Raw genomic sequence first — 24,902 nt, 5'->3', positions numbered from 1 at the left:
CAGTAGAACATAGCATGATTTTCTGTGCTGCTTTGTCTGTTCCTCTCATGTTTCAGAATGCCAAATAACTCATGTAACCTGCATTTCACATTGAAGCACCTTAGGGTAAAGAGGAATTGAGGCTTCGTCTGGGTCCTGATGCTTCAGCATCCACAGTCTCAGACTCTGTTCCCTTGGCTGATTTTGTTTGTCAGTCTGTCAGATTGAGATTTTACTGGCACCCTGACCAGGAACTGATTTGTCTTTTAAAGAATATCTAATTTCGTTAGCTTCCTTCTACCAAATAAGCTTTAGTATTTTATTTCTTTATTCATCTAACAGAGATTAGGAGGCCTTGAATGGTCCTTTTTGTAGCAGTATTCATTTTTCAGATATTTTGCCAGAGTAGTCTTTTCAAAATGAAAATATGCTACACATGTGCACACACACACACAGCCTAAAACCCCTGCTGTGGCTTGCTGTCATTCACAGAATAAGGACTAAACTTCTTAACCATGACCTCATGGCCTTGTGTGATCTGGCCTCTACCTTTCTCATCCAGTCTTAACTCATACAGCTCTCCTCCTTGCTGTCTGTTCATGCCTCTCCATCTTTCTTCTGGCTCCTTGAATTTGCATTTCTTCCTCCTGCCAAGGGCCCTTTGCACTTATGTCTTCTCTATATGGAATGTTGTCTCTTACCATTCCCCCTTCCCTTAGTTAATATCTACTCAGCCTTCAAGTATCAGCTTAAATCTTCTTTTTTTTTTTTTTTAATTTTTATTTATTTGACAGAGACACAGAGGGGGAACACAAGCAGGGGGAGTGGGAGAGGGAGAAGCAGGCTTCCCACTGAGCAGGGATCCTGATGTGGGGCTCGATCCCAAGACCCTGGGATCATGACCTGAGCTGAAGGCAGATGCCTAACCGACTGAGCCACCCAGGTGCCCCTCAGCTTAAATCTTCTTGAGGATATATTTTCTGAACTCCCTGATGAAGTCAGTGTCCTTTATGTGCTCTCACAAAAGTCTGTTTTTTTCCTCCTTACATCATTTATGTAATGCTTTCATCAGAGCAATTATTTGACTATTATTTTATTCTCCCCTAGAATGCAAACTCTAATAGGGCAGAGACCATGTCTGGTTTTGCTCACTGTTGTAGCTCTGCTTGCCTGGAACATGTTAGGTTTCTTAGTAAACATATGTTGAATAAAAACAAGGAAAGCACACACATAATAGCACCACTGTGCTTTAGCACTTGGCATACAATGATAAGTATAATATGGTCCTTGCCGTTATGAACTCAAAAGCTCCTGACCTTGGTGAAGGAGACAAACCTATGAGAGATCTAAGTACCAGGTATGGGGGAGCATAGAGGAGGTTAGAAAGGATTATATGTATTTTGAAAAATGGGGTAAATCCCATCATTTGATAAACAAGGAAATAGTGGTTTAAACAACAGTCTATCATGAAAAATGTTGGATTATCTAAAAGGATCCAGAAAAGTAAAATTAATTCACAGCAATCTATAGGATATAGGATGAACTTAGGAAAACAATTTTTGGCTACAATAAAACTATATAGGCTGAAAAAAAAAAAAAAAAACTATATAGGCTGTTTATGTTTGTTTTTTTTTTTTAAATTTATTTATTGGGGGGCGCCTGGGTGGCTCAGTTGGTTAAGCGACTGCCTTCGGCTCAGGTCATGATCCTGGAGTCCCGGGATCGAGTCCCGCATCGGGCTCCCTGCTCGGCGGGGAGTCTGCTTCTCCCTCTGACCCTCCTCCCTCTCATGCTCTCTGTCTCTCATTCTCTCTCTCGCAAATAAAATAAAAAAAAATTTAAAAAAAAATTTATTTATTGGGGCGCCTGGGTGGCTCAGTTGTTAAGTGTCTGCCTTCGGCTCGGGTCGTGATCCCAGGGTCCTGGGATCAAACCCCGCATTGGGCTCCCTGCTCACCAGGAAGCCTGCTTCTCCCTCTCCCACTCTCACTGCTTGTGTTCCCTCTCTCGCTCTGTCTCTCTCTGTAAAATAAATAAATAAAATCTTTAAAAAAAAAAAATTTATTTATGGGCCCCTGGGTGGCTCAGCCGGTTAAGCGTCTGCCTTCGGCTCAGGTCATGATCCCAGGGTCCTGGGATCAACCCCCACATCGGGCTCCTTACTCAGTGGGAGCCTGCTTTTCCTTACTTCTGCCTGCCACTCCCCCTGCTTGTGCTTCTGTGCTCTCTCTGTGTCAAATAAATAAAATCTTTTTTTAAAAAAAGAATTTATTAGAGTGAGTGAGAGAGAGCACAAGTGGGGGCTGGGGGGATGGGAGAAGCAGACTCCCTGCTGAGCAGGGAGCCCGATGCTGGGCTCAATCCCAGGACCCTGGGATCATGACCTGAGCTGAAGGCAGACGCTTAACGGACTGAGCCACCCAGGCACCCCAAAACTCTAAATGTTTTGTGGTTTCTGTTAGCTATTTATGTGAGTTAAAAGGGCTTTGGAACTTTATGTGGTCGTGTTTTCTACTGGAGAAAGGAAACACCAGTTTCTTCTTTTAATCAGACCTATTTCCTGTAAGTTCTCTTTAAAAGGATAAGGTGCTGGCCTTTATTATAGCCATAAATTAAAGCATAGGTACCATCAAGGAAGTAAAATAGATAACATATATTTTATGAAATTACAAAATTCACATATAGCAATGATTATCACATTACAGAAGAGAGTTCTTTAACTTTTAGGATACACATGTGTATCCCAGGTGATCTTTTCTCTCTCCACTTTTCTCTCATCTTTTCTCTCTCTTAGTACATCGTGAGAGGAGGTGTTGCCACTGCCATGGTTGGTGTCCACTGCAGGGGTGCAGGGAGAGGTGGTTCCCCGACAGCCTGTTTTCCATTGAAGAATACTCTCTGTACCCTTCCTTTCTCGAGTTTGGGCCAGGAAGTTGGGAAGACATCTTTTTTAAGGACATTTTGTGACCCCTCTATTCATTCATGGTGATTTAAAGCAGAGTCTGCAAACTCTTTCTGTAAAGGGCCAGAGAATAAATTTTTTTGGCTTTGTGGGCCCTAAGATCTCTGTCACAACAATTCCAGTCTGGTTGTAGTGCAGAACAGCCATAAGCGTATGTAAGTGAATAAACATGGATGTGTTCCAGTAACACTTTATTTAATTATACAGGCAGCAGGCTAGATTGGGTCCATAGGCCAAGGTTTGCCGACCCTTAATCAGCAAGTTTGGGAGCCTGTAGTGTGTTTCTTTGATACCAGTTAGCTTATATGCAGTTGGCAAATAGGGGAATGATAATACTATAATGTGGAAATTGTGTGTATTCATAAAGAAGGCAAGGGAAGCTGGAATAGTGGGAATAGAAGGATGATTACAAGGAAAAAAAAAAGACAAATTTAGCTGCTACATAGGTGGGAGTCCTTTCAGCTCTATTTTCAGATAATTAAGAATCAGAATTTATATTCAGTTACCTTTCCTCAGAGATGCACCCCCAGACTAGCTTGGCTCTTGGCTTGTGACAAGTTTCACTTCCAGCCCCACTAGCTCAGAGCTCTTTTGCATCTGCATTATTTCAGCACCTGTAACCAGGCATTTCCACTGGAAATGTTTTTGGATATGTTGCCTCCACCAGTTACTGTTTTTACCAGAGCTCTAGTTACAAAGCCACATCGGTTTTGAGTTTGTCCCAACAACACTGTTTTTCCCATAAAATCAGTTATTTTCAGTGTGAGATTTTACAGAATGTGGGATTTTCCAGGAATGCATTCATCATACAGAAAAATGCCTGTAATTCTTTGTAAGCTTATAAGATGACGATTCATAATATATTCAATAAATAGCTAATGAGTGCCTACCATGTATCAGACACCATTCTGTGTCTTAAGGATATAATCAGGGTGGCCATATATTAAGGATATAATTAGGGTGACCATATAATTAATCATCTAAATTGACACTTTTGAGAGTAAAAGGGATGCTATTAATAACTGTCCCCGAACAATAGATATAAAGGAACTAGGGCAGATTTATGGTTACCCTTGTATGGGGATGGGAAAGGCAGACAAGAAATCAAGTGAATGAATAAGTAATTACATGGGATGTGCTCTGAAGAAGTAACAAGATGTGATAAGGGTGACCTACCCTTGGATAAGACAATTGGAGAAGGTCTTTGGGGGCCTGTGACACTTAAGTTTACATGAAAAGTGAGAAGTTGGCTTACATGAAGAGAGCAAGAGAACTGTTGTAAGCAGAGGGATCAACGTATGCAAAGGCCTTGAGGTGAGAAGCAGCTTTGTGTGCCTAAGAAACTAAAAAAAAAAAAGCCACTGAGGCTGAGTCCTTATTACTGAAGGAGAAAATAGTATAGTTGAAGTTAGGTAAGCAAGGGCCACATCTGGGCTGTTAAATATGGTAGCCACCAGCCATATGTGGCTGTTGAGCGCTGGACGTATGGCTAGTTCAAACTGACATATGAGCTGTGAGTAAAATACATAGTGGATTTTGAAGACTTAGCACTCCCAAAAAAGAATGTAAAATATTTCATTAACTTTTGTATTAGTTACATGTTGAAATAATAATACATTAGAGGGCGCCTGGGTGGCTCAGTTGGTTAAGCGACTGCCTTCGGCTCAGGTCATGATCCTGGAGTCCCGGGATCGAGTTCCACATCGGGCTCCTTGCTCAGTATTAAATAATAATACATTAGATATGCTGGGTTAAATAAGATATTACAATTAATTTCATCTGTTTTTTTTTTTTAACCTTTTTACTGTGGCTTCTAGAAAATTTAGAATTATATGTGTGGGTCATATTACATTTCTGTTGAACAGCACTGGACTAGATAGATCATTTAAGGCCTTTATATCCTGTTTGGAAGAGTTTGGCTTTTATTTCTACAACAGTAGGAAGTAATAGAGCAGTTTGAAGCAGAGAACTGACATGATCTGATGTCCATTTCAAGAATAATATTCTTTCCGCTTACAGTGTCTTAGCAAGTTTGGTATATTAATAGTTCCTTCCCTTAATTGGAAACCCTCAAGATCTGTAGTCTCTTTTTCTTTCATTCCTGTCTCCCATAGGCAATTTTTAAAAAAGATTTTATTTATTTATTAGCAAGAGAGAGCACAAGCAGGAGGAGGGGCAGAGGGAGATGGAGAGGGAGAAGCAGGCTCCCCGCTGAGCAGGGAGCCCGATGCAGGACTAGATCCCAGGACCCCAGGACCATGACCTGAGCCGAAAGCAGACACTTAACCCACTGAGCCACCCAGGTGCCCCTCCCATAGGCAATTTAGAGCATCTTATAGCCCCTGGTAATTGGTCCCTTATTAGTAGGATGTTTATGCCCTATGACCAATCTACCTGCCTGGTTGAAATACTTAATACAGAAAGGTGACTTTATCAGTGACAAGACAGAGGAAACTACTTTGTTCTCATTAGCTTCCTGCTCTATCATCTGGCTCTATAAACCAGGACCCCACAATTATGGAAGGATTCCAATCAGTGCAATGCTGCCTTTCGCCTCCTTAGCCACCATGTAGCTATACTTCTATCTGTCCACTACGTGGTGCTGTCATCCAGAGGAAAAAAATTTTGGATTAAGTGCAGAAAGTATCCTGAAATTTGTTTCTTTTTATCATTTAACCAAGTAAAATTTAAGTTACCTCTAAGTTTAGAGTTACCTCTAAATAATTGGAACACTTATAGTGATGTTACCTACCAGGATATTATGAGGTTCAAATGAGATAAAATCTTGTAAGCATTAAAAACTGTACAGGGGTGCCTGGGTGGCTCAGTCATTTAAACGTCTGCCTTTGGCTCAGGTCATGATCGGGCTCCCTGCTCATGGGAGAGTCTGCCTCTCCCTATCCCTTCTACTCCCCCCAACCCCCTGCTCGTGCTTGCACTCAGTCTCTCTCTCAAATAAATAAATAAAATCTTTTAAAAAATAAAATAAAAATAAAAACTCTGTAAATGTTGGTCTTATCATTAGATGCTGTAAAAGTAGATTAGTAGCAACCTATCTACTCTTCATTGTATGAATATCTCTAATGGATATCTATTTATATTACAGTTTTTGAAAGGGAAATGGTATATTTTTTTAAGATTTTATTTATTTGAGAGAGAGAGAGATAGCAAGAGAAAGCATGAGCAGCGGCAAGGGAGGAGGAGAAGCAGGCTCCCTGCTGAGCAGGGAGACCATCCCAAGGCTCAATCGCACAACCCCGAGACCATCACCCAAGCCAAAGGCAGACGCCCAACCGACTGAGCCCACCCAGGAACCCCCAGGAAATGGTATTTTGCTCACAAATATTACAGTGTCCCTGTACCATCATATGTTCTTTCTCCATTAAACCTACTCATATCTCTACCTTCTGATTGTAAATTCCCAAAAGGTAATCTAGGATTTTGAGAATTTCTGAGAACATTTTCTTCCTTCTCACACACACAGACACACATGGCACCCACACACTGAGCTAGTTGAAAATAGATATTCAGAGTTACAAGCTGTCTCTTGACACTATACATCATTAATGATTGCCTGTCTGCTGTATTGTGAGGATTGATTATGTTCTTCTTGTGCTTCTTGTAAGTAAACCTACTCAGATGAATTTGAAGGAAGACCCATTGTATTGCACTTACCTTTTTTGTGATGGTAAACTTACCATAATTCAAAAACACAGAAAATAAAGTTCTTGTATACCTGTTTTTAAGCAACATTTGCATCTTATTCTGATGGTTTCCTTTTTATAACCTGTCATTTTCAGGGGAAGGTGCTATCAACCTGGCTTTGGCTCAGAACCGAAGCCAAGATGTGAGAATGAATGGACCCATGGGAGCTGGAAATTCAGTTAGGATGGAGGCAGCATTTCCTATGGCAGGTGGTCCAGGTGAGATCTCCCACGCAATTATTTGACATTTTACTGGTTTGCTTTTTTCCCCTTTATTTGCTAATGTTTGATCATCTGGGTCCTTAGGTGGAGATTTCTGGTACATCTCTGTTTTCTGGTTTAGGAAAGCATGATTTAAATCACTCTTAGGGTAGAGTCACAGAGCATGGGCTCATGCTTAAAGGTATATAGATGAGCACTGAGCTGTGCAGCAAACATTTACTGAGTTCTTTTTATAGGACAGGACCTCTGCTAAGTGTTGGAGATAGAAATGAATAAAATATTTTCTACCCTCAGAATGTTTATAATATAATGGAGAATGTAGCTTTTTTTTTTTTAATTTTATTTATTTATTAGAGAGAGAATGAGAGACAGAGAGCACGAGAGGGAAGAGGGCAGAGGGAGAAGCAGACTCCCCGCCGAGCAGGGAGCCTGATGCGGGACTCGATCCCGGGACTCCAGGATCATGACCTGGGCCGAAGGCAGTTGCTCAACCAACTGAGCCACCCAGGCGCCCAATAATGGAGAATGTAGCTTTTCAACTCCCACTTTCTCTGAGGCTGAGAATCTGTGAGCTGAGTTCTTGTGTGCTTACGTGGAATCTGAAGAAGTATGTGGAAGAATATGTGTTTTTAGGTATTTAGAATTTGAGAGAGTTATAAATTATTTGCTAACTTTTCCAGTAAAACTGAAATTTCTTCTTTAGAGATTGAGCTCAATATTCTGTGAATCACAAAATGTTAGAATTAAGTTGGCTCTCGGGGTGCCTGGGTGGCTCAGTCGGTTAAGCGTCTGACTGTTGATTTTGGCTCAGGTCATGATCTCAAGGTTGTGAGATCAAGCACCCTGCATGAGGCTCTGCACTGGGCATAGAGCCTGCTTGGGATTCTCTCTCCCTCTGCCCCTCACCCCACTAAAAAAAAGAAGAGGAATTGAGTTGGCTCTCATTTATTTTTTATTTTTTAGTTAGTGCCAAGCTTTATTTTTTTTTAATTTTTTAATTTTTTAATTCAATTAATTAAAATACAATGTATTACTAGTTTTGGAGGTAGAGGTCAGTGATTGATCAGTCTTACATAATACCCAGTACTCATTACATTACGTGCCCTCCTAAATGTCCATCACCCAGTTACCGCATACTTCTATTCCCCTCCCCTCCAGCAACCCTCAGTTTGTTTACTATGATTAAGAGTATCTTAGGGTTTGTCTCTCTCTGATTTCATCGTTTTATTTTTCCCTCTCTTCCCCTATGCTCCTCTGTTTTGTTTCTTAAATTCTACATATGAGTGACATCATATGATTGTCTTTCTCTGATTGACTTATTTTGGTTAGCACAATACCCTCTAGTTCCATCCATGTTGTTGCAAATGGCAAGATTTCATTTTTTGATGGCTGAGTAATATTCCATTGTATATATATACCACATCTTCGTTATCCATTCATCTGTTGATGGACATCTTGGCTCTTTCCATAGTTTGGCTTTTGTGAACAATGCTGCTATAAACATTGGGGAGTTTGGGTAGTTTATATGTCTAGGAATACATCCATTTCTTCCAGATTGCCTAATTTGTTGGCAAACGGTTGCTCATAATATGTTTTTATAATTGTTTGTATTTCTTCAGTGTTGGTTGTGATTTGTCCTCTTTCATTCATGATTTTATTTATTTGGGTCCTCTTTTCTTTTTGATAAGTCTGGCCAGGAGTTTATCAGTCTAATTAATTCTTTCAGAGACCCAGCTCCTAGTACTGCCTCTTCTCTTTTTTGAGGTGAGTTTTTCCGTCTTGTCATTCTTGCAGAAAGTGGTTGCTTTTCTATTTGTAGAGTTGTAGCTATTCTTTTCTTAGATCGCTGGTTGAGTTTGCAAGTGTTCAGAATGATTTAATAGCTATCTAGCTGATTTCCTGGAACCAAATAAAACTAAGGTCTCCTACTCCTCTACCATCTTGGGCTCTCAGTCCCAAACTTTAAATCTGGCTCAGGCCTTGCCATTGGCTCCCTTGCCACCTCTCGAGTTGGCTCTCATTTAAAGCTGAGGAAACTCCAGGGGCGCCTGGGTGGCTCAGTCAGTTAAGCATGACCTTTGGCTCACATCATGATCCCAGGGTCCTGGGATGGAACCCTGTGTTGGGCTCCCTGCTCAGCGGGGAGTCTGCTTCTCCCTCTCCCTCTGCCCCACCCCTCACACATGCACAAGCTCTCTCACTTTCTCTCTTGAATAAATAAATCCTTAAAAAAAAAAAAAAAAGAAGAAGAAGCTGAGGGGAACCCTGGAGCTCACAGAAAGGAAGCAGTTTGCCCAGGGTCAAGTAACAATAGCCTAGTATCACAGATCTAACTCCCAGTCAGTGCTCTTTTCACTACACTAGTGGCTTTCAAACTTTTTCTGCTGCAGGACCTTTTATTCAGATAAACCAGAAAAGCACAGCTGCTGTGGTTAAAGCATAGTAACCACCTGAAACTATACCCAGTCATTCACCTCCCCACTTACCACAGTAGCTCTTGAAGAAATACAGCAGAATGGAGAGCATCAATTTATAAGCCATTGTTCTGAACTGTAGCTGAAGACTTGGCCATATAAAATTGAAACTAGATTTTTATCCTAGCAGTGCCATTTCCTGGTTACCTCAAGCTAGCTATACCTCTCCCAAGCAGCAGTTTCTTCACCTAAAAAAATGAGATAAAAATGCCTACAATCTTTTGAGCTCATGCTTGCAGGTGGATGAGCCATGAGCCCTGAAGCTGACATTTACAGAGTTCCTGTTATATGTCAGGACCTGTGCTGTTGGGCTGTTATGGAATACCACATAGTAGATGTACAGTACCCAGCCTGGTACCTATAGTAGGGGGTCAGTAGTTAGAGTTCTCCACCGAAGTCTGAGCATTTGGTATTGTGTAGCTTGATGAGAGATAATCAGTGATGCTATTGCCAGTACTAAAGAACCAGAGTGGGAAGAGTCTGAAATTTTTCCAGAATTGATGAAAGATGTGAGTCCTCAGAAATCCTGAGCAATGTAAATAAAAATAAATCAACATTTGACACAAAATTGTAAACTGTAGAACATGAAAAAACAAAGAGAATGTTAAAAGCAACTCAGAATGAAAGACCAATTATTTACAAATGACAAGCTATCAGATCACAGCTGATTTCTCAGCAGCAACACTGAAAACCAGGAAACATTGGAAACAGTATTTTCAAAGTGATGAGAGAATAATTGACAGCCTAGAATTTTACACCTGTTTATACTATAAAGAGTAGTATAAAATAAAGACATTTTCGAAGACACTAAGTGAAGGTACCATTAACAGACTCTTGCTAATTGAACTGCTCAAGAATCTACTTTAGGAAGAAGAAAATTGAATCTAAAATGGAAGAACTAAGATCTGAGAAGGAATAGTGAGCTAAGTAATTGGTAAACATTGGATAAATCTAAATAAGTATTGGCTCATTTAGCAATAATGATCACATGTTTATACTTTTAAGTCGAATATGTCTGTTGACAAAAGATATCATTAAAATAATAGAGGGGTGCCTGGGTGGCTTAGTCAGTTAAGCATCTGCATTTGGCTCAGGTTGTGATCCCGGGGTCCTGGGATCTAGCCCTGTGCTGGGCTCCCTGCTCAGCAGGGTGTCTGCTTCTCCCTCTCCCCCTCCCCTGCTGGTATGCACTCACACTCTCTCTCTCTCTCAAATAAATAAAATCTCTTAAAGTAAAAATAAAAAATAGAAATAAATGTGTAACTTCTAAGCTAGTAGTGGAGGGGTAGAAAGGAAGGGCATGTTGGAAAAAAATCCAATAAAATTCAAGAAAATTAGGAAAAAGGCATAGGAAAACACCATAGGAAAAGAAGGGGTAAAAAGCAGAGGTGTCATAAAAAAAAAAAGAAGGGGTATCATAAAATGATAAAATGAATCAAAATATATTGGCAATTAATAGTAAAGGTAAATGTATTGTGAATGCTGATGAGTGATTAACCAGATTGAATAATAATCTCAGATTTAGTTATATGGTCTTACAGGAAGCACATAAAACATAAGGATTTGGCTCATAGTTAAAAGGATGGAATAAAAGATAATCCTGGTGAATATTAACCAAGAAAAGGGGTATAACAATATTTTTATCAGATAAAACGACTAAGATAAAAAGCATTACTGAGGATAAATAGGGCCGCTTTTTGATGTAAAAGGAAATATTCATCAGGGAGCTGAACTTTTATTACATACTTAATAATCTAGCCTCAAAATATGTGAGGCAAAAGTGGAACAGGATTATATGGAGATACCACATCTTAGGGGAGATATTAACACACCTGTGTTAGTAATTGATGTATTGAGCTTATTTTGAAAATTAGTAAGGATAATTCTTGAATAACATAAGTAAAATAGTTTGATATAATGGAGATATATAGAAACCATGCACTAATAAATCAAAAATTCTTAATCTTTTCAAGCATAAATGGAACATTTATACAAATTGACTGTATTTTTCTAAAATCAAGTTTCACTAAATACCAGATATTGGTATCACACAGATCATGTTCTCTGACCACAGTACAATTAAATCATGGCAAACAATAAAAAAAAACAGCTAACCAAAATATCCTGTATTTTTAGAAAATTTAAAATACATTCTGAATATCCCTGATTTTTTAAAAAGCAGTCATGATGGACAGCAAAAAATATTTAAAATGGAATAATGAAAATAGTATGTACCGAAATTTGTGAGATGTAGCCAATACAGCACGTGGAAGAAAATTTAAGCCCTCAGATAACTGTGTCAGAGCAGAACATGAGTTGAAAATTAAGAAGCTAAATACCTGACCTAAGAATTGAGAAAAAGAATAGCAGAGTAATAATAATTTAGGAGGAAGGAATAAAGATAAGAGCAGAGATAAGTAAAGTATTAAAAAAGCAAAACGGAACAAAGTAGCAAAACCAAAGATGTTTCTTCGAAAAAACAATTAAAACTGATGAACACGGTAAAACAAAGAAAAAAAGAGAAGACATAAGCAATGTAAAGAAGGAAAAAAGTGTGTACTTCAAAAGTGTGAATTTTATAATATATGAATTATATCTAAAAAAATGGGGAAAAGTTGTGAATAACTTCATGCTAATGAATCTTAAAGCTTCATCAAATTAACATTTTTCTTGAAAATATAGTTTAACCAAAACTGATTTAAGGAAACTTGAAAAATCTGTAACTATTTAAGAAATTGAAAGAATTAAAAATTTGTCTCCCTATGAATCAATTTGTATAACTCACAGGCCCAGATAGTTTTCCAGGTGAGTTTACTAAACATTTAAAGAACAGGGGCGCCTGGATGGCTCAGTCATTAAGCGTCTGCCTTCAGCTCAGGTCATGATCCCAGGATCTTGGGATCGAGCCCCGCATCGGGCTCCCTGCTCAGCGGGAAGCCTGCTTCTCCCTCTCCTACTCCCCCTGCTTGTGTTCCCTCTCTCGCTGTGCCTCTCTCTCTCAAATAAATAAATAAAATCTTAAAAAAAAAAAACAGATACAGATATTCTTCCAGAGCATAAACAAAGAAGAAAGAAGCTTTCCAGCTCTTTTTTGAAGTTATTTTAATCTTGATGCCAAAAATCAAAGAGACATGAAGAGAGGATAATATATTTTCACTTATTAATATGGATGTTAAATCCTAAAAGTCTAATAGTATCAGAAATGGAAAGATGTGGAACAAGAGTAGTTCTCAAACTGCTAGTTGGAATATAAATTCGCATAATGACTTTCTTTTTCCACCTTTTTTTTTTTTTAAAGATTTTATTTATTTATTTGAGAGAGAGAATGAGATAGAGAGCATGAGAGGGGGGAGGGTCAGAGAGAGAAGCAGACTCCCTGCTGAGCAGGGAGCCCGATGTGGGACTCGATCCCGGGACTCCAGGATCATGACCTGAGCCGAAGGCAGTCGCTTAACCAACTGAGCCACCCAGGCGCCCTCCACCTTTTTTTAAGTTTATTTAAGAAATCTCTACACCCACCCGTGGGGCTTGAACTCATGACCCCGAGATCTAGAATCTCACACTCCTCCCACTGAGCCAGCCAGGCACCCCTGGCATAATCACTTTTGAGAACAGTTTGCCAATATCTCGTAAAATGGAAGAAGCTTTTATACTTAAAACCTAGGAATTCTAAGTATATAGTCTAAAGACATGTCCACAAGAATACATGACATTGCAAAATTGTAAGAATGAAAATTGGGGCAGGGGGTGGGAGAACCTTAACTGTTCATTAGCAGAGTGAATGTATGGGTTCCATAAAATGGATCACCATTATAGCAGTCAAGATGGATGGATCTCAAAAGGTAATATTAAGTGAAAAGGGAAACTGAAGAAGACAGAGTATGATGCCACTTATACAAAGATTAAAAGCATACCAAAAATGCTATGTGGTTTACCTACATATGTAATAAAGATAAACATGCACGGAACTATTAATGCCAATTATAAGGTAAGAGAGGAAGTGCAATGAGATTGGGAAGGAGTAGGGGGCTTCTGCTGTATCTCCATATGTATCTGAATGGAATGGGGCAAAATGTTAACAAGGTAGATGATTGGTACAGAAATTTTCCATACCTTTTTATATTCTTGAAATATTTTATTTACAAACAAATGTTGTACCAGTTCCAGTACTCTATTCTAGGGATTTTCTTTTTCCTTTAGGACTAATAAGGATGACCAGCCCTGCCACGGTTATGATACCCCAGAGTGTAAATGTGTCATCTTCCTTGATGGCACCAGGCCCCAATTCAGAGCTGCAGCCCAGGACTCCTCGCCCTGCTTCTCAGTCAGGTAATGACCTCTCCAATCTTTGTGGCTTGAAGAGGCTGGAACTCTTTGCAGAGTTTTCATTACAAAATTAATCTATCTCTGGTATCAAATTCCTAACTGCCCAACTTAAATGCCATCTTCTTTACAAAATCTTCCCTATTTCTTCAAGCTAAAAGTCAGCATTTCCTTCTCAGAACTTCTCATTCTCTTATCAGTTATAACCTAATATTCCTAAAAATGCATTCCTTTGGCTACATACTTCATGGCAGAGAATTCTATAATAAATTTGGTAAGCGCAGCATGCTTTATCCTCCCTCCTAGAGATTCACAATTGACCTATTGGAGGCACTGAACGTCCTGCAGTGAAGAAACCTGTCTAAGCTGGTTAGGTTCAGTTGTTTTCCAAACCTAATTGACCATGTTTAATTTTGTTTTCTTATAATGCTAATGAACGTAGATCTCCAGGATACGCTTTGGAAAATACTGCTCTCCACATTTTACGTTTGGCTCTTCTATCCACTTTTGAACCATAAGCTCTTTCTAGACAACACTCATCTTTCCGTCATCTTGGCATGTCGCTTTGTATAGAAGGTGGTCACAAACATCTCATTGAAGGTGCCAGGGGATTTACTACTGCTAGAGGATCTAGATTGCAGTAATTTAATTATTGCTTTGTTAACTGTCTTTAAACAGATGCAATGGATCCACTCCTCTCTGGGCTCCATATACAGCCGCAGAATCACCCCTCAGGATCTTTAGCTCCCCCGCACCACCCAATGCAGCCTGTGCCCGTGACCAGACAGATGAACCCAGCTAACTTTCCCCAGCTGCAGCAGCAGCAGCAGCAGCAGCAGCTACAGGCAAGACCCCCACAGCAGCAGCAGCAGCAGCAGCCACAGGGAATTCGACCCCAGTTCACTGCCCCAACTCAGGTGCCTGTTCCTCCAGGCTGGAACCAGCTGCCCTCTGGAGCCCTTCAGCCTCCTCCGGCCCAGGGTTCTCTGGGCACAATGACTGCAAGCCAAGGGTGGAAGAAGGCTCCCTTGCCTGGCCCAATGCAACAGCAACTCCAGGCAAGACCATCCTTAGCCACGGTACAGACACCTTCCCACCCTCCCCCTCCATATCCCTTTGGCAGCCAGCAAGCCTCACAAGCCCATACAAACTTTCCTCAGATGAGCAACCCAGGCCAGTTCACAGCTCCTCAGATGAAGAGCTTGCAGGGAGGGCCCTCCAGGGTCCCAACCCCCCTGCAGCAGCCCCACCTCACCAACAAGTCTCCTGCCTCTTCGCCCTCCTCCTTCCAGCAGGGATCCCCTGCATCCTCCCCAACGGTTAACCAAACTCAGCAGCAGATGGGACCAAGGCCACCTCAAAATAACCCACTTCCCCAGGGATTTCAGCAGCCCGTCAGCTCTCCCGGTCGGAATCCTATGGTTCAACAGGGAAATGTGCCACCTAACTTCATGGTGATGCAGCAGCAACCACCAAACCAGGGGCCACAGAGTTTACATCCAGGCCTAGGAGGTGAGGAACCCTGAAGCTATTTGTTTTGGTAAACTTACTGGAGATAGATCTTAGTAGAACTTCAATATTTAGAGTTAATGGAGGGAGGATGTAATTATTTGGCTTTGTGGATATAGTGGTAACACTTAATAACTTATTTAACTTGATACATTATGCAGCATCTTACTGGTTACATTTAAGCTAGCCCTCTGGATAAAAATGAAGGTAACTACATACAATATAGAGATTTCCATTTTGTTTTTTAAATTATTTTTGCTTGATCTTGGACTAGTAAATTAGGATGTCCAGAAGAAACATGCATTGTATTAACTTAAACTGCTCAGCTGTTGGGGAAAAAAAAAAAAAAGATCATGCAGTAGAGCAAAAATGAAAAAAATACAGGGTCTTTTGGGGAAAAGTCCCTTCAACTTTCCAATTTTGATAATCTTAATAAAGTAGTAAGCATGGTATTTGTTAAATTTGATTAAAGTGTTAAAGGGGATTAAGTTCAGAAATCATTGACTTTTATAGTTTTATAATGCCAATGCCTGCTCCTTAGAGAGGGAATTCCACCAGTTATACCTAAAGGAGATTTATTTATTTATTTTGTAAGGTGCCTCTTGTATGAAGAAAAAGCAATGGAGCTTAATGTGTGAGAGGTAAAACGATTACAGTAAAACTTATCCATCTCCATGTTTATTATTTATTCTTATTAATCATTGATCTAGTGCACATGAATGTGCTTGGAGCTTTTCAGTAAGGTATAGAGAGTGTCAGTAATACTGTCATCTGATAAACATGTCCCCACCAAAAGACACCCATTGCCTACCCAGAAAAAAACCCTTGCATCTTTAGTGCAACATAGCAAAGGCATGTTCTCATGGTTTCTGGTGAAATTAAGTTGCTCATCAGTCTTTTCACTCTCTTGTAATTAATTTTGCTGACTTGCAGGCTATAATATTTGAATCCTAAGAAGTTTTTAGAAAATGCAAGGATGTTTCATCTCCAAACTTCACTGTTCTGGGCATCTAGCCCTGAGTGGAAGCTGGGTAGTCCCTCCTGCAAATGTGATTACTGATTTAATTACAGTGGAAGCATGCAAATGGGGACTTGTCACTGCTAAAGAAAGGACAAATGCATATTTGTCTACAAAGTGTTTTTCAGGACATTGAAATTTGGTCCTTAAAAATAAGTGGGCGAGTACAAATTTTTTAAGTGAGCTCTTAGGTCTTGATGCTTTCATAGAGCAGATGATGTGCTCACCTAGGTGATCTGGCCACATCAAGGCCTATGCTATAAACAATGAGTGGGTTCTGAGATCCTCCTTCTTACAGATCCTTTTTCTGAAATTAAACCTTCCTATAAAAGGAAGTAATACCTTCATAAGATTCCATTAGAGCATGGCTTTTGGTACCATAGCTGTCGGAATTACAGCAAACCTTAAAAGGGGAGGCATGATGATAATTTAATATTGCCTCACTTTGGAGCTCCTGTGGATTGTTTCTAATCTCCTATCTCTTCCCAAGAGATAAGCACAATACTGGGGGAAATTTTCCACAAGAGAGATTGTCATCCATTTCCTTCAATGGAAAAAAAATATCACCTATCATTAATATCAGGACCCAGCTCTTTGTTTTATAGTATTTCTGATCAATTTGTTTGAATATGAAAGAATTTAGCATATTCCTTTGGTGCCTGTGTTAAAGTATGTAAAGCTTTGGGGTCTGTTGTATTATAGTGAAAAGTGAGCCCTAAACCTTGCTGTGACGTGGCCTCAGATCACATTTAGGGAGCAGATTGCCATCTCTTCCTTGGCATGTTCTAAGTGTAAATTTTTTAGTATTTCTTTTTCATTTTGACAATGCTCATGTAAGAGATTGTGTTGATTTTTTTAACCATCTTTCCCAACCTTATTATTAAAGATCCTACCAGTGTGACAGAGAGAGCTAAGCCAGTGGAGACTTCATGCAGCTCATCCTTCCTTATTCATTCCACATCTAAGCAAGAGTATAAATTTGCTAGGTAACTGCCTTACTCATTGTTTTCTATTAAGGAATGCCTAAACGCCTCCCACCTGGCTTCTCAGCAGGACAGGCCAATCCGAACTTTATGCAAGGTCAGGTGCCTTCGACCACAGCAACCACCCCTGGGAATTCAGGAGCCCCCCAGCTGCAAGCAAATCAAAATGTCCAGCATGCAGGTTTGTTTTCTGTGCTTTATTCAGCCAGCATTTATTGAACATTGTGTGCTAGATACCATGATAGACAATAAAAATATACAGATAAATGTAAGTCCTGGTCCTTCCCCTTAATCTCAAACCAAAATTATTCTTTCAGGGCAATAACTGATACAGCAAACGTAGAGTACAGTGTCTTGGGATCCTAAAAACACCTAAGGAAAGAAAATGAAACGAGTTTGAGCAGGGATCAGCATTTATTTTTTCCTTACTGTAAAGGACTCCAGATAGTAAATATTTTAGGCTTTGCAGATTATATGGTCTCTATTGCAACTACTTAACTCTGCTGTCATAGCACAAAAGTAGCCATAAACAGTAGGACAGATGAGCATGGCAGTGTTCCAAACACTGTTTATTTAGAAACTGGCTGTTGATTTGGCCCATGGGCCATAGTTTGCCAGCTCCCGAGTTAATAAAAGGGCAAAAGACATTTCTGGAAAAGGAAACTATAGGTACGGAAGCACAGAGGCACATGGCATTTTGGGGGAACTGCAACTTTTTAAGTCTCTCTATAGTACACGTTAGCTTTGTTTATGCAGAATGTTTAAATTCTAGTTTACAGTGTGGTGTTTGAAGACCAGACTTCAATCAGTATAGATTTAATGCCAACAGTGTATTGTATATAAGAAGAAATTTTGGAGAAGAAATAGGATGGAGCAGAATGGCTAAAAAGAATTTGTAAAAGCGGTGTTATATATGCCCAGACTTTGTGTTCCTGGTTACTTAGGTACCACATGACTAATCTTACCCTTTCTCATTTAGGCAGTTTGGACTGAAGTAGCACAGTTAGTTTCTTTGGAGAACTCCCCATTCCCCACTTGAAGTTAATTTAGTTATGTGGTTCCAACTTTAATTGTGAATCACTAAGGAACAAGAAAGTTCTAACTACCTCTTAAAGGGTGAGAGAAGAGTATGGCAGACTACTTGGCTTTCTCCATCTGCTAATGCAAAACTGCATTCCTGAGTTTTGTGAATTCATGAGTTTTGTAGGAAGTTATAAAACAGTGATAAAATCATTCATAATTCTTCCACCCAAGCACCAGCTATTTCTTTTTATGTGGTGCCTTCCACATGCACATATTGTTTAGATTTCCCCATTTATCCTAAGATAGTTCTACTCTTGTCTCTCATTTTCTGTTCTTTTACCCTACTTTATTTCTCTTGTAAGCTTTTACTTTTTTTAATTTTCTTTTATTATGTTATGTTAATCACCATACATTACATCATTAGTTTTTGATGTAGTGTTCCATGACTCATTGTTTTTGTATCACACCCAGTGCTCCATTCAATATGTGCCCTCTTTAATACCCATCACCAGGCTAACCCATCCCCCCAACCCCCTCCCCTCTAGAACCCTCAGTTTGTTTCTCAGAGTCCATAGTCTCTCGTGGTTCATCTCCCCCTCCGATTTCCCCCCCTTCATTTTTCCCTTCCTACTATCTTCTTTTTTTTTTTTTTAACATATAATGTATTATTTGTTTCAGAGATATAGGTCTGTGATTCATCAGTCTTACACAATTCATAGCGCTCACCATAGCACATACCCTCCCCAATGTCTATCACCCAGCCACCCCATCCCTCCCACCTCCACCACTCCGGCAACCCTCAGTTTGTTTCCGGAGATTAAGAATTCCTCATATCAGTGAGATCATATGATACATGTCTTTCTCTGATTGACTTATTTCACTTAGCATAAATAATACCCTCTAGTTCCATCCACGACGATGCACATGGCAAGATGTCGTGTTTTTTTGATGACTGCATAATATTCTATTGTATATATATATACACCACATCTTCTTTATCCATTCATCTGTTGATGGACATCTTGGCTCTTTCCATAGTTTGGCTTTTGTGGACATTGCTGCTGTAAACATTGGGGTACACGTACCCTTTCAGATCACTACATTTGTATCTTTGGGGTAAATACCCAGTAGTGCAATTGCTGGGTCATAGGGTAGCTCTATTTTCAACTTTTTGAGGAACCTCCGTACTGTTTTCCAGAGTGGCTGCACCAGCTTGCATTCCCAACAACAGCATAGGAGGGTTCCCCTTTCTCTGCATCCTCGCCAACATCTGTCATTTCCGGACTTGTTAATTTTAGCCATTCTGACTGGTGTGAGGTGGTATCTCATTGAGGTTTTGATTTGGATTTCCCTGATGGCAAGCGATGTTGAGCACTTTTCCATGTGTCTGTTAGCCATTTGGATTTCTTTGGAAAAATGTCTGTTCATGTCTTCTGCCCATTTCTTGATTGGATCATTTGTTCTTTGGGTGTTGAGTTTGGTAAGTTCTTTGTAGATTTTGGATACTAGCCCTTTATCTGATACGTCATTTGCAAATATCTTCTCCCATTCTGTCAGTTGTCTTTGGTTTTGTTGACTGTTTTCTTTGCTGTGCAAAAGCTTGTTATCTTGATGAAGTCCTGATAGTTCATTTTTGCCCTTGCTTCCCTTGCCTTTGGTGATGTTTTAGGAAGAAGTTGCTGAGGCTGAGGTCGAAGAGGTTGCTGCCTGTGTTCTCCTCTAGGATTTTGATGGACTCTTGTCTCAAATTTAGGTCTTTCATCCCTTTTGAGTCTATTTTTATGTGTGGTGTAAGGAAATGGTCCAGTTTCATTCTTCTGCATGTGGCTGTCCAATTTTCCCAACACCATTTGTTGAAGAGACTGTCTTTTTTCCATTGGACGTTCTTTCCTGCTTTGTTTAAATTAGTTGACCATAGAGTTGAGGGTCCATTTCTGGGCTCTCTATTCTGTTCCATTGATCTATGTCTGTTTTTGTGCCAGTACCATACTGTCTTGATGATTACAGCTTTGTAATGGAGCTTGATGTCTGGAATTGGGATGCCACCAGCTTTGCTTTTCTTTTTCAACATTCCTCTGGCTATTCGGGGTCTTTTCTGGTTCCATACAACTTTTAGGATTATTTGTTCCATTTCTTTAAAAAAAGTTGATGGTATTTTGATAGGGATTGCATTAAATATGTAGATTGCTCTAGGTAGCATTGACATCTTCACAATATTTGTTCTTCCAGTCCATGAGCATGGAACATTTTTCCATTTCTTTGTGTCTTCCTCAATTTCTTTCATGAGTATTTTATAGTTTTCTGAGTACAGATTCTTTGCCTCTTTGGTTAAATTTATTCCTAGGTATCTTATGGTTTTGGGTGCAATTGTAAATGGGATTGACTCCTTAATTTCTCTTTCTTCTGTCTTCTTGATGGTGTATAGGAATGCCACTGATTTCTGTGCACTGATTTTATATCCTGCCACTTTACTGAATTCCTGTATGAGTTCTAGCAGTTTTGGGGTGGAGTCTTTTGGGTTTTCCACATAAAGTATCATATCATCTGCAAAAAGTGAGAGTTTGACTTCTTCTTTGCCGATTTGGATGCCTTTTATTTCTTTTTGTTGTCTGATTGCTGTGGCTAGGACTTCTAGTACTATGTTGAATAGCAGCGGTGATAATGGACATCCCTGCCGTTTTCCTGACCTTAGGGGGAAAGCTCTCAGTTTTTCCCCATTGAGAATGATATTCACTGTGGGTTTTTCATGGATGGCTTTTACGATATTGAGGTATGTACCCTCTATCCCTACACTCTGAAGAGTTTTAATCAAAAAAGGATGCTGTACTTTGTCAAATGCTTTTTCTGCATCTATTGAGAGGATCATATGGTTCTTGTTATTTCTTTTATTAATGTATTGTATCACATTGATTGATTTGCGGATGTTGAACCACCTTGCAGCCCAGGAATAAATCCCACTTGGTCGTGGTGAATAATCCTTTTAATGTACTGTTGGATTCTTTTGGCTACTATTTTGGTGAGAATTTTTGCATCCATGTTCATCAGGGATATTGGTCTGTAATTCTCGTTTTTGATGGGGTCTTTGTCTGATTTTGGGATCAAGGTAATGCTGGCCTCATAAAATGAGTTTGGAAGTTTTCCTTCCATTTCTATTTTTTGGAACAGTTTCAGAAGAATAGGTATTAATTCTTCTTTAAATGTTTGGTAGAATTCCCCTGGGAAGCGATCTGGCCCTGGGCTCTTGTTTGTTGGGAGATTTTTGATGACTGCTTCAATTTCCTTAGTGGTTATGGGTCTGTTCAGGCTTTCTATTTCTTCCTGGTTCAGTTTTGGTAGTTTATATGTCTCTAGGAATGCATCCATTTCTTCCAGATTATCTAATTTGCTGGCATATAGTTGCTCATAATATGTTCTTGTAATTGTATTTCTTTGGTGTTGATTGTTATCTCTCCTCTTCCATTCATGATTTTATTTATTTGGGTCATTTCTCTTTTCTTTTTGATAAGTCTGGCCAGGGGTTTAGCAGTCTTATTAATTCTTTCAGAGAACCAGCTCCTAGTTTCATTGATCTGTTCTACGGTTCTTTTGGTTTCTATTTCATTGATTTCTGCTCTGATCTTTACTATTTCTCTTCTCCTGCTGGGTTTAGGCTTTATTTGCTGTTCTTTCTCCAGCTGCTTTAGGTGTAGGGTTAGTTGTGTATTTGAGACCTTTCTTGTTTCTTGAGAAAGGCTTGTATTGCTATATACTTTCCTCTTAGGACCACCTTTGCTGCATCCCAAAGATTTTGAACAGTTGTGTTTTCATTTTCATTTGTTTCCATGAATTTTTTAAATTCTTCTTTAATTTCCTAGTTGACCCATTCATTTTTTAGTAGGATGCTCTTTAGCCTCCATGTATTTGAGTTCTTTCCGACTTTCCTCTTGTGATTGAGTTCTAGTTAGCACTGTGGTCCGAAAGCATTGTGGTCCGAAAATATGCAGGGAATGATCCCAGTCTTTTGGTACCGGTTGAGACCTGATTTGTGACCTAGGATGTGATCTATTCTGGAGAATGTTCCATGGGCACTAGAGAAGAATGTGTATTCTGGGGTGCCTGGGTGGCTCAGTCGTTAAGCGTCTGCCTTCGGCTCAGGTCATGATCCCTGGGTCCTGGGATCGAGCCCCGCATCGGGCTCCCTGCTCAGCGGGAAGCCTGCTTCTCCCTCTCCCATTCCCCCTGCTTGTGTTCCCTCTCTCGCTATCTCTCTCTCTGTCGAATAAATAAATAAAATCTTTAAAAAAAAAAAAAATGTGTATTCTGTTGCTTTGGGATGGAATGTTCTGAATATATCTGTGAAGTCCATTTGGTCCAGCGTGTCATTTAAAGTCTTTTATTTCCTTGTTGATCTTTTGCTTAGATGATCTGTCCTTTTCAATGAGGAGGGTGTTAAAGTCCCCTACTGTTATTGTATTGTTGTCAATGTGTTTCTTTGATTTTGTTATTAATTGGCTTATATAATTGGCTGCTCCCATGTTAGGGGCATAGATATTTACAATTGTTAGATCTTCTTGTTGGATAGACCCTTCAAGTATGATATAGTGCCCTTCCTCATCTCTTATTATAGTCTTTAGTTTAAAATCTAATTTGTCTGATAAAAGGATTGCCACCCCAGCATTCTTTTGATGTCCATTAGCATGGTAAATGGGTTTTCCACCCCCTCACTTTCAATCTGGAGGTGTCGTTGGGTCTAAAATGGGTCTCTTGCAGACAGCAAATCGATGGGTCTTGTTTTTTTTTTTTTTTTTTTTTTAAAGATTTTATTTATTTATTTGACAGAGAGAGACACAGCGAGAGAGGGAACACAAGCAGGGGGAGTGGGAGAGGGAGAAGCAGGCCTCCCGCGGAGCAGGGAGCCCGACGTGGGACTCGATCCCAGGACCCTGGGATCATGACCCGAGCCAAAGGCAGTCGCTTAACCAACTGAGCCACCCAGGCGCCCCAGGGTCTTGTTTTTTTATCCAATCTGATACCCTGTGTCTTTTGATTGGGGCATTTAGCTCATTTACATTCAGGGTAACTATTGAAAGATATGAATTTAGTGCCACTGTATTACCTGTAAGGTGACTGTGACTGTGTATTGTCCTTTCTGGTCTATGTTACTTTTAGGCTCTGTCTTTGCTTAGAGACCCCTTTCAATATTTCTTGTAGGGCTGGTTTCGTGTTTGCAAATTCTTTTAGCTTTTGTTTGTCCTGGAAGCTTTTTATCTCTCCTTCTATTTTCAGTGACAGCCTAGCTGGATATAGTATTCTTGGCTGCATATTTTTCTCATTTAGTGCTCTGAATATATCCTGCCAGTCCTTTCTGGCCTGCCAGGTCTCTGTGGATAGGTCTGCTTCCAATCTAATATTTCTACCATTGTAGGTTACAGACCTTTTGTCCCGAGCTACTTTCAGGATTTTCTCTTTATCTCTGAGACTTGTAAGTTTTACTATTAGATGTCAGGGTGTTGACCTATTTTTGTTGATTTTGAGGGGGGGTTCTCTGTGCTTCCTGGATTTTGATGCCTGTTTTCCTTCCCCAAATTAGGGAAATTCTCTGCTGTAATTTGTTCCAATATGTCTTCTGCCCCTCTCTCTCTTCTTCTTCTGGGATCCCAATTATTCTAATGTTGTTTCGTCTTACGGTATCACTTATCTCTCGAATTCTGCCCTTGTGATCCAGTAGTTGTTTATCTCTCTTTTTCTCAGCTTCTTTATTCTCCATCATTTGGTCTTCTATATCACTAGTTCTCTCTTCTGCCTCATTTATCCTAGCAGTTAGAGCCTCCTTTTTTTTAAGTTTTTTTTTTTTTTTTTAAGATTTATTTATTTATTTGAGAGAGCGAGAATGAGAGAGAGTACATGAGAGAGGGGAGGGTCAGAGGGAGAAGCAGGCTCCTCGCTGAGCAGGGAGCCCGATGCGGGACTCGATCCCGGGACTCCAGGATCATGACCTGAGCCGAAGGCAGTGGTTTAACCATCTGAGCCACCCAGGTGCCCTTCTTTTAAGATTTCATTTATTTAGGGAGCCTGGGTGGCTCAGTTGGTTAAACCACTGCCTTCAGCTCAGGTCATGATCCTGGAGTCCTGGGATCGAGTCCCGCGGGCTCCCTGCTCAGCGGGGAGCCTGCTTCGCCCTTTGACCCTCCCCCCTCTCATGCTCTCTCTCTCTATCTCATTCTCTCTCTCAAATAAATAAATAAAATCTTAAAAAAAAAAGGTTTTATTTATTTATTTGACAGAGATACAGTGAGAGAGGAACACAAGCAGGGGGGAGTGGGAGAAGGAGAAGCAGGCTTCCCACCGAGCAGGGAGCCCGATGTGGGGCCTGATCCCAGGACCCTGGGATCATGATCCGAGCCAAAGGCAGACGCTTAACGACTGCGCCACTCAGGCGCCCTGAGCCTCCATTTTTTATTGCACCTCATTAATAGCCTTTTTGATTTTGACCTGGTTAGATTTTAGTTCTTTTATTTCTCCAGAAAGGGTTTCTCTAGATCTTCCATGCTTTTTTCAAGCCCATTTAGTATCTTTATAATCATCATTCTGAAATCTAGTTCCAACATCTTTCTAATGGCTGTATTGATTAGGTCCCTGGCAGTCGGTACTGCCTCTTGTTCTTTTTTTTTGAGGTGAATTTTTCCTTCTAGTCATTTTGTCCAGAGGAGAGTAGATGAATGAGAG

At 40.0% G+C, this 24,902-nt stretch overlaps 1 protein-coding gene across 6 annotated transcripts in view; it reads left to right on the top strand.

Annotated features, from left to right (window-relative positions):
* The window catches only part of NCOA6 (nuclear receptor coactivator 6), a 102,741-nt gene that overhangs the window by 46,869 nt on the left and 30,970 nt on the right, over positions 1-24,902 (top strand). For all 6 annotated transcript variants that reach the window (XM_035006163.1, XM_035006162.1, XM_035006159.1 and 3 more), the window contains 4 exons: positions 6,742-6,864; positions 13,542-13,670; positions 14,343-15,176; positions 17,209-17,355. In XM_035006163.1, the coding sequence (XP_034862054.1) occupies positions 6,742-6,864; positions 13,542-13,670; positions 14,343-15,176; positions 17,209-17,355 (1,233 nt within the window). The remainder of the gene's footprint in view (positions 1-6,741; positions 6,865-13,541; positions 13,671-14,342; positions 15,177-17,208; positions 17,356-24,902) is intronic.

This window comes from Mirounga leonina, unplaced genomic scaffold (genome assembly GCF_011800145.1).
Source record: "Mirounga leonina isolate KUSES-001 unplaced genomic scaffold, KU_Mleo_1.0 Mir_150, whole genome shotgun sequence".
Classification (NCBI taxonomy): Eukaryota; Metazoa; Chordata; class Mammalia; order Carnivora; family Phocidae; genus Mirounga; species Mirounga leonina.
The sequence above is the reverse complement of the archived record's forward strand: the minus strand, read 5'-3'. Positions and strand labels throughout refer to the sequence as shown.